General features: G+C 35.1%; 1 protein-coding gene across 1 annotated transcript; it reads left to right on the forward strand.

Annotated features, from left to right (window-relative positions):
* Positions 1-14,503: 14,503 nt before the first annotated feature.
* On the forward strand, positions 14,504-16,472 carry LOC117215142 (venom serine protease Bi-VSP-like; the record flags this gene model as incomplete). The annotated part of the gene is made up of 5 exons (XM_033461567.1): positions 14,504-14,786; positions 15,294-15,491; positions 15,664-15,759; positions 15,831-15,985; positions 16,314-16,472. Coding segments are annotated over 5 exons (888 nt in total), but the record flags the coding sequence as incomplete, so codon positions are not given.
* Between the last annotated feature and the right edge of the window lie 204 nt (positions 16,473-16,676).

The raw sequence follows: 16,676 nt of genomic DNA on the forward strand, positions 1-16,676 counted from the left end.
TCTATATTACACTCTGAAGAACGTCTTGCACGCACGCTTGTCGCCAACCGACTATCCTAGATTCTTCTAACATCTGGCAACAGTCTTTTATCTCCACTAAGACCTTGACGCCCTCTGGCCCTTACACACACACTCTCATGTACAGTGTAAATGTATCACTTCCCTAACACAATTATCCCGCTTTAGGTTCAATCAGGTTAGTCCCACGCGAAATTGATCCAACCATGCGAAAACGAGTGTATTCTGATTTCTGTCGCAGATACTTCTGGCTAGTGCAGTACCTACACTACTACTAGACTTCTTTTACGCTTCTCATCGCGACTTCTTACGACTAACGAAGATGTACGGCAGTCTGACAGTCTACATGAAAATGATCATGATTGCGGTCTGTGTACCGCCTGCCCTTCTTTCTGTTCTTCCGTTAAAGACTGGTAAGTTGATACTGATTAATTATGCGATCGAAATCCTATATAATGGCTACAAAAAATATTTGCATCATTATTCTCGTTTCCTAATGAATCGCTGTTTTAATCAAGTTTTATATTGCATCAAATTTCTGTAGTTACACAAAAGTACTAAATTATAGAAAACTTGATATACACGGATTTAATTAATTGATAAATTAGTCAATATATAGGCATTATTATTTCACGTGAAATTTTACAACGTCAAAAACCTAACATTCCTGTACGAGCAGTATTAATCACAAATTGTGAGAATGCCTACTGATAAGGAAGAAAGATAATATAGAAAACGCAGAATTATGGAAAGAGAATCCCTGACATTAGACACGAATACGCGATTTTACGAAATATTTTATGGTATATCTAAGATAGAGAATATATATAGAGTACATATAAGTATATATAGAGTAAGAATATATATAGAGTATATATAAGTACCAAAAATACATCCTAAGACGTGTATGCGATCTACGCTGTATGGGACGTGTTATAAATGGTTTCCGCCACTCAACCGCATTTGAATTTGTGAACACGATCGAACAATTGACACGAATTATTAATTCCCGTCTCTACTCTAGTAACGATTTGCTTTGGAACGAGGTCGAATCGTTCTGATTCCGCGCATGATTAACAAATAATTACAGAGGACATCAATTACTTGGATGGTCTTCGCCATTTCAACGTAGCATCGATGACATCCGGTAATTGGACTCAAAGTGATTTGCTTAAACCGATTAATTTGATCAAACCAACCAATTACTTTAATTAATGCAAGCTGTACTCGAGATTCGCGCATCTTGTGTATACACACCGGGTCAGACAAAAGTTTTCGTTCATCCCAGTAGAACTTTCGTAGTCCTTGAGGACGTGTGTCGCTTCTCGTGCATCTAAAGTTTCGTTCAAATTAGCCGATTTATTTGAATTCGATCGACTGGAAACCTCTTTGTCACTGTGAATTTGTTACTTAATTGATACTCTTATACGCCTTTGTCCTTTAAGCTCTTACATCCATTTTTAATTAGTCAAGTCGTTTGACTTTTCACAAGTATTTTGAAACTATTTTACTAGCGCGAATCTACTTTTTTTACTTGAGACTATCTGCTATTTTTATTGAAATGTATATGTACGTATATACACTTTTGAATTTTAGCCTTCTATTATTCTTATATCCTTTAAACGTCATTTCAAGCTTCAAGCGACTTTAACTCAAATAGCTCGATTTCAAGTTCTAACGTATACTGTAAAGCACACTTGCGAAGTGAAACAGTAAACACGATATGAAAACTCTCTCCCCAGTAAGAAATCGAATATCCAATTTCAATCGTGCTTCATCGATGAAGCATCAATGCTACGTAGAAGCATCGTGGCAGCCGCAATGCGGATCCGTTGCGGATCCGAACAAAAATTTCCTGACACGATCGTTTTCGTAACTGTTAAGGAAATTCGAGGATTTGGGAATACAAATTATTGACTATATTTCCCATACAACAGTTATACATCTATATTCCTCTCTAAGAACGTCTTGCACGCACGCTGGTTGCCAACCGACTAGCCTAGATTCTTCTAACATCTGGCAACAGTCTTTTGTCTCCACTAAGTCCTTGACGCCCTCTAACCCTTACACACACACTCTCATGTACAGTGTGAATGTATCACTTCCCTAACACGCCTCCTTACATTTATACTGTACACTTAATTTCATTTACATACTTGTCGAATTAACAAAATATTTAACATTTATCGCTTTCTTTACATTTCTCTTATTTTACATTCATCCATGACCTAAACCTTTCAAATTTCTCTCTACACAGTGCCTTCGTAAAAATATCCGCAGTGTTTTCTTCTGTACTTACTTTTATTATGTTTATCTTATTTTCCTTTACGTACTCGTGAACGTAGTGGTAATGAACTTCGATGTGTTTAGAATTTTTTGTAAAAGTTCCGTATTTTGCTATACTCATTACTCCAGAGTTATCCTCATAGATTTTTACAGGGTTATCGTCTACATTTACATCGAAGATTTTCATTAGTTCTCTGATAGTCATTACTTCGCTCACCGCTTCCGATAGAGCTACATACTCTGCATACGTCGAGGCTTTTGTCACACACCTTTGTTTTTTAGACTTCCATCCAATTACATTTCCATACAATCTAATTACATACCCAGAAGTCGATTTCCTATCTATATGATCTCCTGCCCAATCAGCGTCCACATAACAATCTATCGTTTCGCACTTTTCATTTCTTTTATAATGTAGCCCTAAATCTCTAGTCCGGTACAAATATTTCAATATTCGCAAGGCATATTTAAAATGTGTCTCGTTACAACAATCTTGAAATCTACTCAGATAATTCACACTATAACTTATATCGGGTCTGGTATTTACACTAATATACAGCAATGCGCCAATTAAATTCTTGTATCCAATGTCCTCTCTATTTATCTCAGCTTTTTCAATTTTTAAGTTGCTCTCCATAGGTGTACAGTACAATTTGCTGTTATGTAATTTATATTTGTTTGCTAATGATTCTATGTATTTCTTTTGGCTTAATCTCATTTCATTTTTTAAATAATCATACTCTATATTTATTCCAAGATATTCTTTTACTTCACCTAAATCTTTCATTTCAAATTTATCAGTTAATAATTTTTTTTTTACACTTTGTATCTTCCCTTTGTTTTTACTACAAATCAACAAATCGTCTACGTATATTAACAAATAAACAACATTTTCTCCCTCTCCATAAGTATATAGGCACAGCTCTATATTGTTCTTTTTAAAACCTAATCTCGTCACATACTTATCAAAACACTCATACCAGTCCCTCGGACTTTCTTTTAACCCATAAAGCGCTTTCGATAATTTACAAACTCTATTCGTTCCGTCCGCATATCCCTTTGGTTGATTTACATATACCTCCGAGGTTACTTCACCATTTAAAAAGGCAGTTTCTACATCCATTTGCTCAATTATTAATCCATTTTGACAACAATATGATAGCAATATCTTAAAGGTCTGATTACTCGCCACTGGAGAATATATGTCATCGGCTACGTTTCTTTGTTGAAATCCCCTTACCACTAATCTAGCCTTATACCTGTCCTCTGATTTTTTCGTGTAAACCCATTTTACATCTAATACTTCTTTGCCTTTTACCCTTTCTACCAATTTCCAAGTTTTATTCTTATAGAGACATTCTATTTCCTTATCCATAGCCTGTTTCCAAACTTCATTATTTTCACAACAAATCGCCTCCTCAAATGTACGAGGGATATCTACTTTACAATAATTTGCATGAATCTCGCAAATATTTTCCTTTTCTGGATACCTTACTGGAGTTTTCTTAATACGTGTAGATCTCCTAGGAGTGTTTGAGCTTTCAATACTACTATTATTTTCATCTTTCCTACCTTCTAACTCTTCCTTATCCATACCATCCAATGAATAGTTATCTTCGCTATCATTTCTATCTGCCTCTAATGAATTTTCCTCAAAACCGATACATTTAGTGTCTGTCTCTATGACCTCTACATGTCTAGCTATTGTTATTTTCCCACCTAATAAGACTCTGTATCCTACTTCACTATATCCTAATAGAATTCCCATATCTGCCTTCTTGTCCCATTTGGAAACTCTTTTTTGTTCTGGCCTTCTTACAAAAACTTTACTTCCATATAGATGTAGATTTTTAACACTTGGTTTTCTCCCGAAGAATATTTCAAGAGGTGTATTTCTTTCTATAGTATTCGCTAATATTCGATTTTTCAAGTATGCCGCTGTACAAACTATTTCCGGCCAGTACCTTTTATGTACTTTCGCTTCCGCTAACAAGCAACGCGCCATGTCCATCACTGTTCTATTATACCTTTCCGCTGTCCCGTTTAATTCATGTACGTATGTTGGGCAATTATTTATTCTTATACCTTTATCCCTAGCAAATTTATAAATTCGATTATTTAAATATTCTTTACCATTATCGCATCTTAATATTTTTAACCTCTTGCCCGTTAAATTTTCGGCTTCATTTACGAACTGTACGAAAGAATCAAAGACCTCATCTTTTGATTTTATACAATAGATCCTAGCTATTTTACTATAATCATCGATAAATGAAATGAAATATTTTTCTCCATTGAATCCGGTGGTCTTAAAGGGACCACATACGTCCGTATGAATAATTTCCATTATTTCCCTAGCCTTAGTTCGATTATTTTTGAAAGGTAAGTTATGCATTTTGCTTTCTATACACACCCTACATTTCAAAAGTTCCTTTTCAAATTCATTCGGTATGCCAGTCACTAGCTGCTCTTTACCCAAAATCTCTAAATATTTAAAATTTACGTATCCTAGCATCCTATGCCATCTTTCCTTTTTACTCATACCACTACGTTCGGCGCTGTTTACTAAGTGCTTCTTCCCTTTCAATATACTTTTTATTCTATATGTCCCATTTTCTTTGAACGCTACAGCTGTAGGTTTATTATCCTCATCTATTACTTTCGCAATATTTCCTTTGAAAATAACCGTACTCTTATTGTCTGTTAGTTTACCTAAACTAATCAAATTTGCGGACATTTCTTTCGCGTAAAATACTTTCCTCATATTTATTTCATTTTGTTTTCCGAATGCTTCAAAATAACTTATAACATTCCCAACTTTTGTCGCTTTTATCGGTCTATTATCGCCTAAATATATATTTACCGGTTCTTTTAGGTCGATAGATTTATCGAAATAATTTATATTATTAATTATGTGATCGGTACAACCGCTATATAATAGCCACACTATTTCGTTCCTACTTATTTCATTCGTCTCACTGCTGTTTGCTGCGTGCGCCGTTGCTGTCCATATGCCTGCTCTAGAGTTTCCATGCTCTCCCGTGCCGGTTCTTGATTGACGATGAAAGTTCCCCCCTCCTCTGCTCGTATTGCCTTCGTTCTCTCTTCCTCTGTTTCGACCACGTGTTGGCCCATGCCAATAGCCGTTACTGCTTCCCGCTTGGACGCCATTTTGACACTCTCTCGCAAAGTGTCCTAATCTTCCACATCTGAAGCATCCTTCCTTTTTTGCAGAAAAGGCGTTGGTTTGCCTTTCTCCTCCATTGGATTTATTTTTCTTCTCTGCTATCTCTATTTTATTTTTTACATACGCTACCGTTTGATCCTCTTCTTTCAATGCGTCTATTATGTCCGCTATGTAGCTGTATTCTTCGGGTAACGTATTCAGCATGTAATTCAGCTTTTCCCTCTCACTTACTTCTGCGCCCGCACTTTTTAATTCATTTATTAATTTTTCGAAATCGTTAAAGAATGATGCTGAATCACTGTAGTTCTCCAGTCTTATGTTTTCCAATCTCCTTCTGCATACGATCTGCAGTGCCGTCGACTCTTTCAAGTACATTTCATCGAACCTTTTTATTATATCATACGCCGTTTTTCCTTCCCTAACATACTCCAATTGTCTGATCGATATTGCACTATAAATTATATTTATCGCCCTCAAATCCTTTTTGTCCCAGTCTTCATCGTCTCTTTCGTTCTTCATTCTAGTTGTCACAACCTCGCATTCCTTATATTTGAGAAACATCGTGATTCTTTGCTTCCACATTCCATAATCCTCACCATCGAATATAGGTATCATGATTTCCGATCTCTCCATTTTAATTGATTCTTCTTATTTTTTCTTTTCTTACTCAAGCGCTCCTACGTGCTCGAAGTATATTTTGTTCCTCTGAAAGTTTTTTTTCTTTACTGAACACTCACTCGCAAGATCGTAACCACGCACTAAATATCTTGCAAAACTAGTAACCACGCTCTGCTACCATGTTAAGGAAATTCGAGGATTTGGGAATACAAATAATTGACTATATTTCCCACACAACAGTTATACATCTATATTACACTCTGAAGAACGTCTTGCACGCACGCTTGTCGCCAACCGACTATCCTAGATTCTTCTAACATCTGGCAACAGTCTTTTATCTCCACTAAGACCTTGACGCCCTCTGGCCCTTACACACACACTCTCATGTACAGTGTAAATGTATCACTTCCCTAACACAATTATCCCGCTTTAGGTTCAATCAGGTTAGTCCCACGCGAAATTGATCCAACCATGCGAAAACGAGTGTATTCTGATTTCTGTCGCAGATACTTCTGGCTAGTGCAGTACCTACACTACTACTAGACTTCTTTTACGCTTCTCATCGCGACTTCTTACGACTAACGAAGATGTACGGCAGTCTGACAGTCTACATGAAAATGATCATGATTGCGGTCTGTGTACCGCCTGCCCTTCTTTCTGTTCTTCCGTTAAAGACTGGTAAGTTGATACTGATTAATTATGCGATCGAAATCCTATATAATGGCTACAAAAAATATTTGCATCATTATTCTCGTTTCCTAATGAATCGCTGTTTTAATCAAGTTTTATATTGCATCAAATTTCTGTAGTTACACGAAAGTACTAAATTATAGAAAACTTGATATACACGGATTTAATTAATTGATAAATTAGTCAATATATAGGCATTATTATTTCACGTGAAATTTTACAACGTCAAAAACCTAACATTCCTGTACGAGCAGTATTAATCACAAATTGTGAGAATGCCTACTGATAAGGAAGAAAGATAATATAGAAAACGCAGACTTATGGAAAGAGAATCCCTGACATTAGACACGAATACGCGATTTCACGAAATATTTTATGGTATATCTAAGATAGAGAATATATATAGAGTACATATAAGTATATATAGAGTAAGAATATATATAGAGTATATATAAGTACCAAAAATACATCCTAAGACGTGTATGCGATCTACGCTGTATGGGACGTGTTATAAATGGTTTCCGCCACTCAACCGCATTTGAATTTGTGAACACGATCGAACAATTGACACGAATTATTAATTCCCGTCTCTACTCTAGTAACGATTTGCTTTGGAACGAGGTCGAATCGTTCTGATTCCGCGCATGATTAACAAATAATTACAGAGGACATCAATTACTTGGATGGTCTTCCTGAAACTTGATCCAGTTTCGAGAAAATGAAAAATTCGTTTCTTCTCTTTGCTTCCCTGTTCCTTCTTTCCTCCTTTTTCCCTTTTTACATCGCTTTGTTTTACATCGCAATTTACATTTATTTGTAAAGTTTGAATCTCCTCGATATTGAAGATGTTGAAGCTGCAAGTATGTATTTCATTTTAATCCATTCGAGACCGAGATTTAATTGTAAGACGATATCTAGGTGTCGGTACGATCTGAATGTTTAGTTAGAATGATTCTGTGTTTTACTCTCTCCAGGGTATCCTTTTCATACTTTGATTTTAAATCGATGACAATCTTAAATAGTATGCCTCATATTTTTAAAATATAAAATTATATACTATGTTATTCTATAATGTATTATGTACAGTTATATATATACATATATGTCGGAGATGAAAGGAAAACCGGAGCCTTCCCTATGCAATTTTGAGGAAGCCTTCTAATGCTTTAGCCTAGATTTTATCATAACTGTAATTAAGCAATTGTCATCTGTAATTGTTTGACATTTGTGAAAAGCGAAAGTGGGTTCGAGGTGACAACTGGTCGCTGAACGTAGCCACGGTCACGGGATAAACGTTTTGCTTGATGAAGGTGTGGATTGGTTGTATTGTTCTCCCTAGAAATCACATAGAATTGTACTTTAGAGATGCTGATATAATGGGACACGTTGTATTTGGAATCAATCTCCAGACAGAAATTGCCTAGTATCGGCGTTTGGATCTTTCTCGATGTTTCCAAAGAGTATACAACAAACTTTTGACAGATATTGCCTAGCAACAACGATTGGAACGTTCTCGATGTCTCCAGCGAGAATATAACAAACAAATGCAGTCGTATAACGAAAAAGATTTTAATCAGATATTCATTCGTGTGATCGCCTTGGAAAGTGATACATCAAGTAATTTACCGAGTGATTCAGCAAACGTATTTTTGTGTTATAAAAATTATTTAGAGTTATCCCGTTGACCGTGGATTCGTTTGAACCCCGGAACATTGTTAATAGCATAAATTAAATTCATTATTCGTAAAACCTATCAATCGTTAATTTCATTATTCGTTAAATTTATCATTCGTAAAATATATTATTCGTTCCTCTTATTGTTCGATAAAACTTATTATTCTTTAATCTAATTATTAATTAAATTTATCATTTGTTAATCAATCATATCATTTTAAAACTCATTATTCATAATATCTTGTAAAATCTTGTTTATTCGTGTAAATATATTCTCTGTTTTGTTAAACAATGGCTAATTCAAATGAAGAAACATTACACGACTTAAATCCTAATGATAACCCGACATATATATATATATATATATATATATATATATATATATATATGTCGGAGATGAAAGGACACCGGAACCTTCGGATAGCCCCGCAACATTGCAATCTAAAGTCTACTATAACTGTAACTAAACTATTGTAGTAATTCAATCCGATTGTAATTGTTCGAGATTAGTGGCGGTGAGCTTTGGCTCGAGGCGACAGTCTGTCGCCCAACGTAGCCGCGGTCAAGGGATGAACGCTTTGCCCAACAAACATATGGAATAATTCTATAGCTCTCCTTAAAAGAAATATTCGTGGCGACACGCGACAGTAAACATTCCAACGGTTTCTGTCCCGTGGCTCGCCACACGCAGACCCTATTCTTCGAGTAAGATGATTGCCAGATGTCGATGCGTCTCCGCAGTACATGTTCGGCTAGCCCGAGGGCCCGTAATAAATCTTAAGGTTTAGTTAACTAAAGTCCTTCAAACAGACAAACAGTCTTTGTCCCAACTACGGGAAGATAGGGGAGACATATTTTTCAACGAACGGCGTCTCCCACTAGCAACTTTCCCTCGAGGGCGGCTAGCATCTTTTTCTAACCACCGATATGGAGATTGACCAATTAGCAGCAACGTCAATTTCCCTTACTTCCTAAACGAAGGCTTTCCTCGACGAATCCGATGATCTCGTGTCCTTAGACACACCCCAGTATAGTTTTCCTCTGTGGAATCATCGGGACGGGACGCGCATTCTTTGACGCGCTCCCGTCGACTAAAGAGTAACGTCTTTACGCTCAGCAATTATCGTTTACGAGTCAGACTTAGATTCAGCGAGAACGCCTATCTGTCATCCCGTTGACCGCGGATTCGTTATTGAACCTGAGATCACTGCCATTAGTGTCGCGGACGTCTCACCGCCGTGATAGATTGTCAAACCTGTGTTATTCATACCTGTGTCAATAAATCGTATCTTCGTTACACCGCAACGATGGCTACCTTCAATGAAGACTCCTCAAACACCGACAACCCTATCCCCCCGGCTTCTCCGACATATATATATATATCATGTTAGTTTCATATTTTTTTCAATATAGAATTATTATATATATATATATAATATATATATATATATATTATTATTATATATATTATTATTATTATATTATTATATTATTATTATTATATATTATTATATTATTATTATTATTATATTATATATATATTATTATTATATATATTATTATTATATATATATATATAATATGTTATATTATATATATATATATATAATAATTCTATATTGAAAAAAAAATGAAACTAACATGATATATACATTACTACATAAGTTATATATAAAATATGTATATTATACCCTTGCCTACTGACTGATATGAATTTCTTTCGGTCTCGAATACGTTAAAAGAGAGCGCAAAGAAGTCGAAATTACTTATTGTAATAATTAAAACGACCTGAGAGACAGACAGATACAAGAAAGAAGGAATATTATATTAGCGGCATTATCATGTTTTTGCTCTCTTTAAGTCTTTCATCGAGACAGACAATCTACAGGTATTAATCGACCAATTTCTCCAAGCTGATAACTTCGAATTGATGTTTATATATAAGAAGTGTTATGTGTTAATCTGTCTAAATGTTTAAAAGGTGTTATAAATTAAATGTTGTTAAACGATACGTAATTGCCTTTTGATCGTAAATTTTACTATCAAGGGGTCTTTTATGTATGCGTAATCATTGTGAATTATAACAATTTATGTGATCGATATTAAAGGTGTTTAAAAGCATGTATTTTTTCTATATTATTATTCTCCTATATTATTATCCTATATTATTATAGCATTCCTATATTATTATAATATCCAATTACATGTTGATACACAAGATATACAGATTATTATTTATAACGTTTTGGTTTTCTTAATTGAGTCATTCATTTAGTACAAATGATAAGAAATTAGTAATAATTCACAAAAAAGGGATATTGTAGTAGAAATATTATAAAAAAACATTTTCTGTTTTAGTGTAGAGTTACTCCTTCTTACAGTCAGTGTCGCACAAATCTGTACGTCTCTGAGAAAATGTAGGTATCTGAGCCCTTACTTCCTGAACAACTTTTAGATCTGATAGAAAAAAGAAACATACGAAGTAATAAGTAATGCTTACTAATAAATTCCACAAATACAGAGGAAGATGGCTAAATCGATAAATTAACGAGACTAAAAATTAATTACATCATGGATCTCTCGCTTTTAATTTTAAGCTGTAAATTACCGATATCGGTGACTTTTTTTTTTTTATTTATTTGTTGAAATTTTTTTTTTTTTTTTTTTGATATCGGTGACTGCCATATTCTCTTGAGTTTCCAAATCGTAAAGAATCTTTCCCCAGGGATTGGTCAACTGTGTATGTCCCCATGCGACGTAACTTGCTTAAGGAACAGGAGCCGGTGATATGCAGGCAACGTATAATTGATTATCATTCGCTCTGAAACGCTGAAGTAATGACCAGTGCAGTGGTCCAGTGGTCATATTGAATGCCGCTGGATATATCAGCATTTGGCAACCTAACCCAGAGAAGCAGGAAATATGAAGCCACCGAATACCAATTAACTTCGTAGTTGCACGGTTCACATTCCATCATTTCTGAATATGCGAGGACAGTCCTCTTATTGTGCTTTTAATTCTTTTATTTGTTTCATTTTCAGCAAATATACTGGTTTTTTAAATTAAGCTTCTTTTTATACAGAGTTACAGATTATATTAATTTTATATAGAATATATTTAAGAAAGATATTTAATTTTTTGCTAGTTAAGTATTGATCGATTAAGTTACTGTACCTTTGTTCCGATAAATGCGTGCCATTTCCTCGAATCTAATATCATAGCAAATGCCAATACCTATTTTGCAGCCCTTCACATCGAACGTCGTTAGGGAGTTACCAGGACTGAGTGAATCACTCTCTCGAAAAGTAATCTTATTAGGAATGTCGATGTCGAATAGATGTACCTAATAACATAAAAATGTAGTCGCTAATTCTATTGCTGCAACTTTTGTAATTTAATATCAAAGTTACCAACTCCTAAACTTCAATTACTTTTTATTTAATAACTGACAGCGTTTTTATCACTTTCTTTTATTAAAAAATCTTATCATTTAATAATGTTTAAAAAGGAGAAAAAATAAGTATAATAATATTTTAAGTATGTGAAAAATTTATACAACAACAAACACATTACAACAAAAATGGGCGTTTCCCGTATCATAACGTATTTTATAAACCGCAAATTATAGAATTGGTTATAGTATACGTATGTACATATGTATATTCCTAAATTATTCCTAGATAGAGTCACTTTCTTCACCCCAATATTTTCAAATTCAAAGCCATAAAGGAATATATTACTTACCTTTCGGTGTTTTGCTATCAAAGTTCCATCGGGACCCCAAATAGTACAGGTATTGTACAATTTATCGCCCTCTATTTCAGGCATCGTACCACCAACTACATAGATGTTGTTTTCTTTAGCTGCGTTCGATGAAGCAACGCTCGTTTCACCATCAGGAATACTCTCGGCGTATTTTGGAAAGTACTCTGCATTGCAATATTTCAATTAATGAAAAATAACTGTCTTTTGTTCCAACCATAAATTAAATTGAAATGTTTGTCAGTTTTTTATTTTTTAAATTATTAAAATAACTAAGTTTTATATTTCGACTTAATTAAATATGCAATTACTTAGCTAATAGTATATATAATAAATTGTTTCTACAGGTTCAAAATGAAAAATGAATATTTAGAAATATTTAATTACGACAATGCTATTTGTGTTAGCATCAGTGGCTTGTTACTCAACGACTTTGCTAGTACTTTTTGAAACATAAAGTTAGTTTTCAATTAACACTTATACTAGAGGCGGAATTATAAATGCAAAATAATTGATAATACTAATTTATAAGTACCTAATTATTAGTATGTTAAAAAATATATTTATACAAAAATCACGATAATCATGAAAATGGGGAAATCCTATATTCTCGAATCAATTCACAATTTATTTTGTATATTAATTAGATTCCGCGCTCATCAGTACGTACTCACTGGCGACATCGAGAAAATGTATCGGCAATTCCTCGTACGACCAGAGGATCGGAAATATCAAAGGATATTATGGCGCAGCGCGAGTGGAGAAACAGAAACATATGAGCTTAACACCGTAATACTCTTATCATAGAAATAGAAGCAGTCCTCAATTCCCGCCCGCTAACTCCTATCTCCACCGATCCAAATGATCTCCTAGCCCTCACTCCCGGACATTTCCTCATTGGCGATTCATTAATGTGCTTACGTGATCGAGATTTCAGAGACATTCCATCGAACCGACTCTCCAAATGGCAGCATATCCAACAGCTTAAACAACATTTTTGGAACCGCTGGCATAAGGAGTATTTGAACGAGCTAACCAACCGCAATAAATGGAGCAAGGGTGGACACAGCATCCAAAAGGGCACAATCGTCATCTTCAGAGAGGACAACGTTCCCTCCATGCATTGGCCTCTGGGCCGAGTTATCAAGGTTCATCCAGGCGCCGATGGTGTCATCCGGACAGCTACAGTTCAGACGGCAAAGAGCATTTTGGATCGGGGCGTCAAAAGGCTTGTCCCACTGCCAATTCAACCCGATCTCGAGAAACCCGAACAACTAGCCACCGAGACGAAATAAGATGGCAACTTCAACCACACCTCGCTAGTTTGATCGGTACCCTCTCAACGGGGGGAGAATGTTACGCCATGCGGCTTACCATAGGTCATATTCTTAACTATCGATCGCGCCACTATAATGTCGCAGACGGATCGTCGCGTCTGCCCGGCAAACAAACATTGTAGTGGCAAGCGCATGGTTCATTAAGCAGGGCGACTTCCAGAAACGTCGACTCGTGGCCCGTATTTTACCTCGCGTAAAAGAATGTGGCGTGATCCGAACGTAGTGGGGGTCGCCTTCCAGAAAAAACGAAAAAAATCGAAAGGCGTTCAGAACTTTTCGAGAAGTCGAACCGTCAACACATGTGGTATGTCGCGCATTACTTATCAACCAAAACGCAGTTACATTTTTTTTGTTCCTCTTATATCTTTCTAGTTAATAAGTTGTTGAAATAAACATTAATTTATTTGTGTTAATTCTGTGGAATTTCATTGAACTACCCTTATTATCATAATCGAAATAAGGGGATCGATCAGTTCGTGGCGTCGATTATTTAATCGTAACGGGAACTTACAACTCTCGTTGACGTGCTATCCCGCGATCGCGTCTCTCCGTGAACGGTCGAAACAAAATGATTCACTAAAAACTGTCCTGAATTCCTAAGAATTTATTTACCGCAAAACTGACAAAGTGTTTATTTAAAAAATGAGGTTGAAGGTAGTCCTTTTCTTTCATTTCATCCATTTTCATTTTCTTTCTTAAGTATGGCTAACACAATATCTAATCAATTAAAATTTTATATTTTCACGTGAAAAGTTTCTTTAGATAATTATTATCAACATGATGACTAACTCTTACGGATTAATACGTGTCTGTAGGGCAATCCGGTGGACTTGATCGGCTTTTTACTTCGAAAGTTGAGTAATCGGTGTCGCTTTCTTACGCATCTTTGAACTGTATAAATGTTTTAAAATTGTTTGATCCAGAATGTACCACACCGGACAATCAAGAAGGCAGGTGCCTTGACTACAGAAAATGTAAACCTCCGCAAGAAATATGGCAGATACAGTACCGTACAGCCACCGATTTTTATAGACGATCAGTGTGCAGATACCAGGGCAATGTTACGATCGTTTGCTGTCCGAACGATCCAAACAAAGAGAAGAGAGAAATTTTAATAAAAACTGTGTACAAGTATAAGGCTTTGCGACCACCATACTGTGGTTTTAGCAACGTCTCTCATACCAGGCTGGTCGATGGTAAACCAGCTGAACTTGGTACGTTTTATGTCTTTCTTTCCGATTAATAATAAGCCATTTACTGCAAAGAATGAACTTTAAAGGCATTAAACAGCACATCAATGTACATTTCAATTAGACTAAATAATAATGCTATGATTTCATCGGTAGTAACTTTACTTATTAACTTGAATTATTTCTTTCTTTTACTTCATGTTAGGAAGAGTATCTTTTTGCTTGAAATAAAGAATTGATATAGGAGTAATAATATGGATAGAGATCAAAAACTGTTAAGGCAGAAATTACACGTTTGAACTTTATAGTTCAGTATAGTTCAAATAGAAATTATATAGAATTATTTAATAATTTGTATTCCACTGGAATAAAAATTTAATTTCTGTCTTTATCAAATCTCTATTTCAGAGTATTTGTACGTATGTACTTATCGTCTGCTGTATGATCGAATATCGAATAGGTAATAATCGTTGTTACTCGTTATGTGAGAAAAAATTATGTATATTCACAACTATGACTATTGCATTTTAGGCGCTTGGCCATGGATCGCTGCATTAGGTTTTCGTAATCCCCGAAACCCAGACAAACCAATATGGAAGTGCGGAGGTTCCCTGATATCGGCTAGGCATGTTTTGACCGCAGCACATTGTGCACATATGGATGGAATAGAAAACATACACAATCATAATATTGCCATTCTTAGATTGGTGGAGGAGGTGCCATTTTCGAGTAAGTCCTCAAATATATATATATATATATATATGCTATTGAGTATTACTGAAGTATCATATCCTGAAATTTCTTACTGTACACATATATTGTGTCATAAAGCGTGTACAATTCTTTCTCATACTTTTGGTCATTCGTTTCCTGCATTTTCATTTATTTTTTTATTTTTCAGGGTATGTATATCCCATTTGTACGAAAGAGCCCCTACAAAAGAGCAACTTCGTCGGCTATAACCCCCTTGTTGCTGGATGGGGAGCATTAAGATATAGTAATTGATATCAATTTTATGATAAAATTAAACAGTTCCAGTCTTAAATATCTTTCTTATTTTCTTCGTAGGACGACCACGACGTAATGCATTAATGGAAGTACAAATGCCACTGATTAAGAACGCCGAATGCAAAATAGCTTATTCCAAATTTCCTAATGCACCTGATATCACTGATGGTATAATATGCGCCGAACATGCTCAGGGTGGAAAGGATTCTTGTACGGTAATTAAGTTACAGAGTTACTACAAACTATACGGTATCTGAAGACACGTCAATTCGAATTAACATCAAATCGACGTCTTAAACATTAGAAATAATAGATAAACACAATTTAATAGTTTTGCCCACTTCTCACACCTCATTATGATATTTAATCTAATTTCCTTCTAATCTTAGTTTTGCTCAAAATAAATATAACATGTACATTATAAATTGGAGTATTCCAATACACAAATCAATAGAAGATTATTACTGTATAGAAGTATAATTTCAATACAATTCGATCGATATATTTCAGTATCTTTGATTAAAAATTTAACGATTCTTTCAGGCTGACCGCGGCGGACCACTACTGATACAACATGAATTAACCTCGTATTTAATAGGTATTGTGTCTTATGCTTATAAGTGCGGCAAAGCTGGCTATCCCAGCGTTTACACTAGGGTCACATCGTACCTTGACTTCATTCTCCAAGCGATGCAATAATATGATATTACTGTTCCATAAATATCATTGTGTAAAAAACGTAAAGTTGGATTTTCTTATTGCGGAGATAAGAAACAGCTCAAATTTACATTGTTTTGTACGTTACAAATTATAGGCTTAAAATGTACGAAATGTAACTTTGAAACGACACTAATTTTTTACGCACGATAAACCTCCACGACTTAGGTATGTAAAGATGATAAACGT

The sequence above is a fragment of the Bombus bifarius genome, unplaced genomic scaffold (genome assembly GCF_011952205.1).
Source record: "Bombus bifarius isolate JDL3187 unplaced genomic scaffold, Bbif_JDL3187 scf7180000009394_frag, whole genome shotgun sequence".
Taxonomy (NCBI): domain Eukaryota; kingdom Metazoa; phylum Arthropoda; class Insecta; order Hymenoptera; family Apidae; genus Bombus; species Bombus bifarius.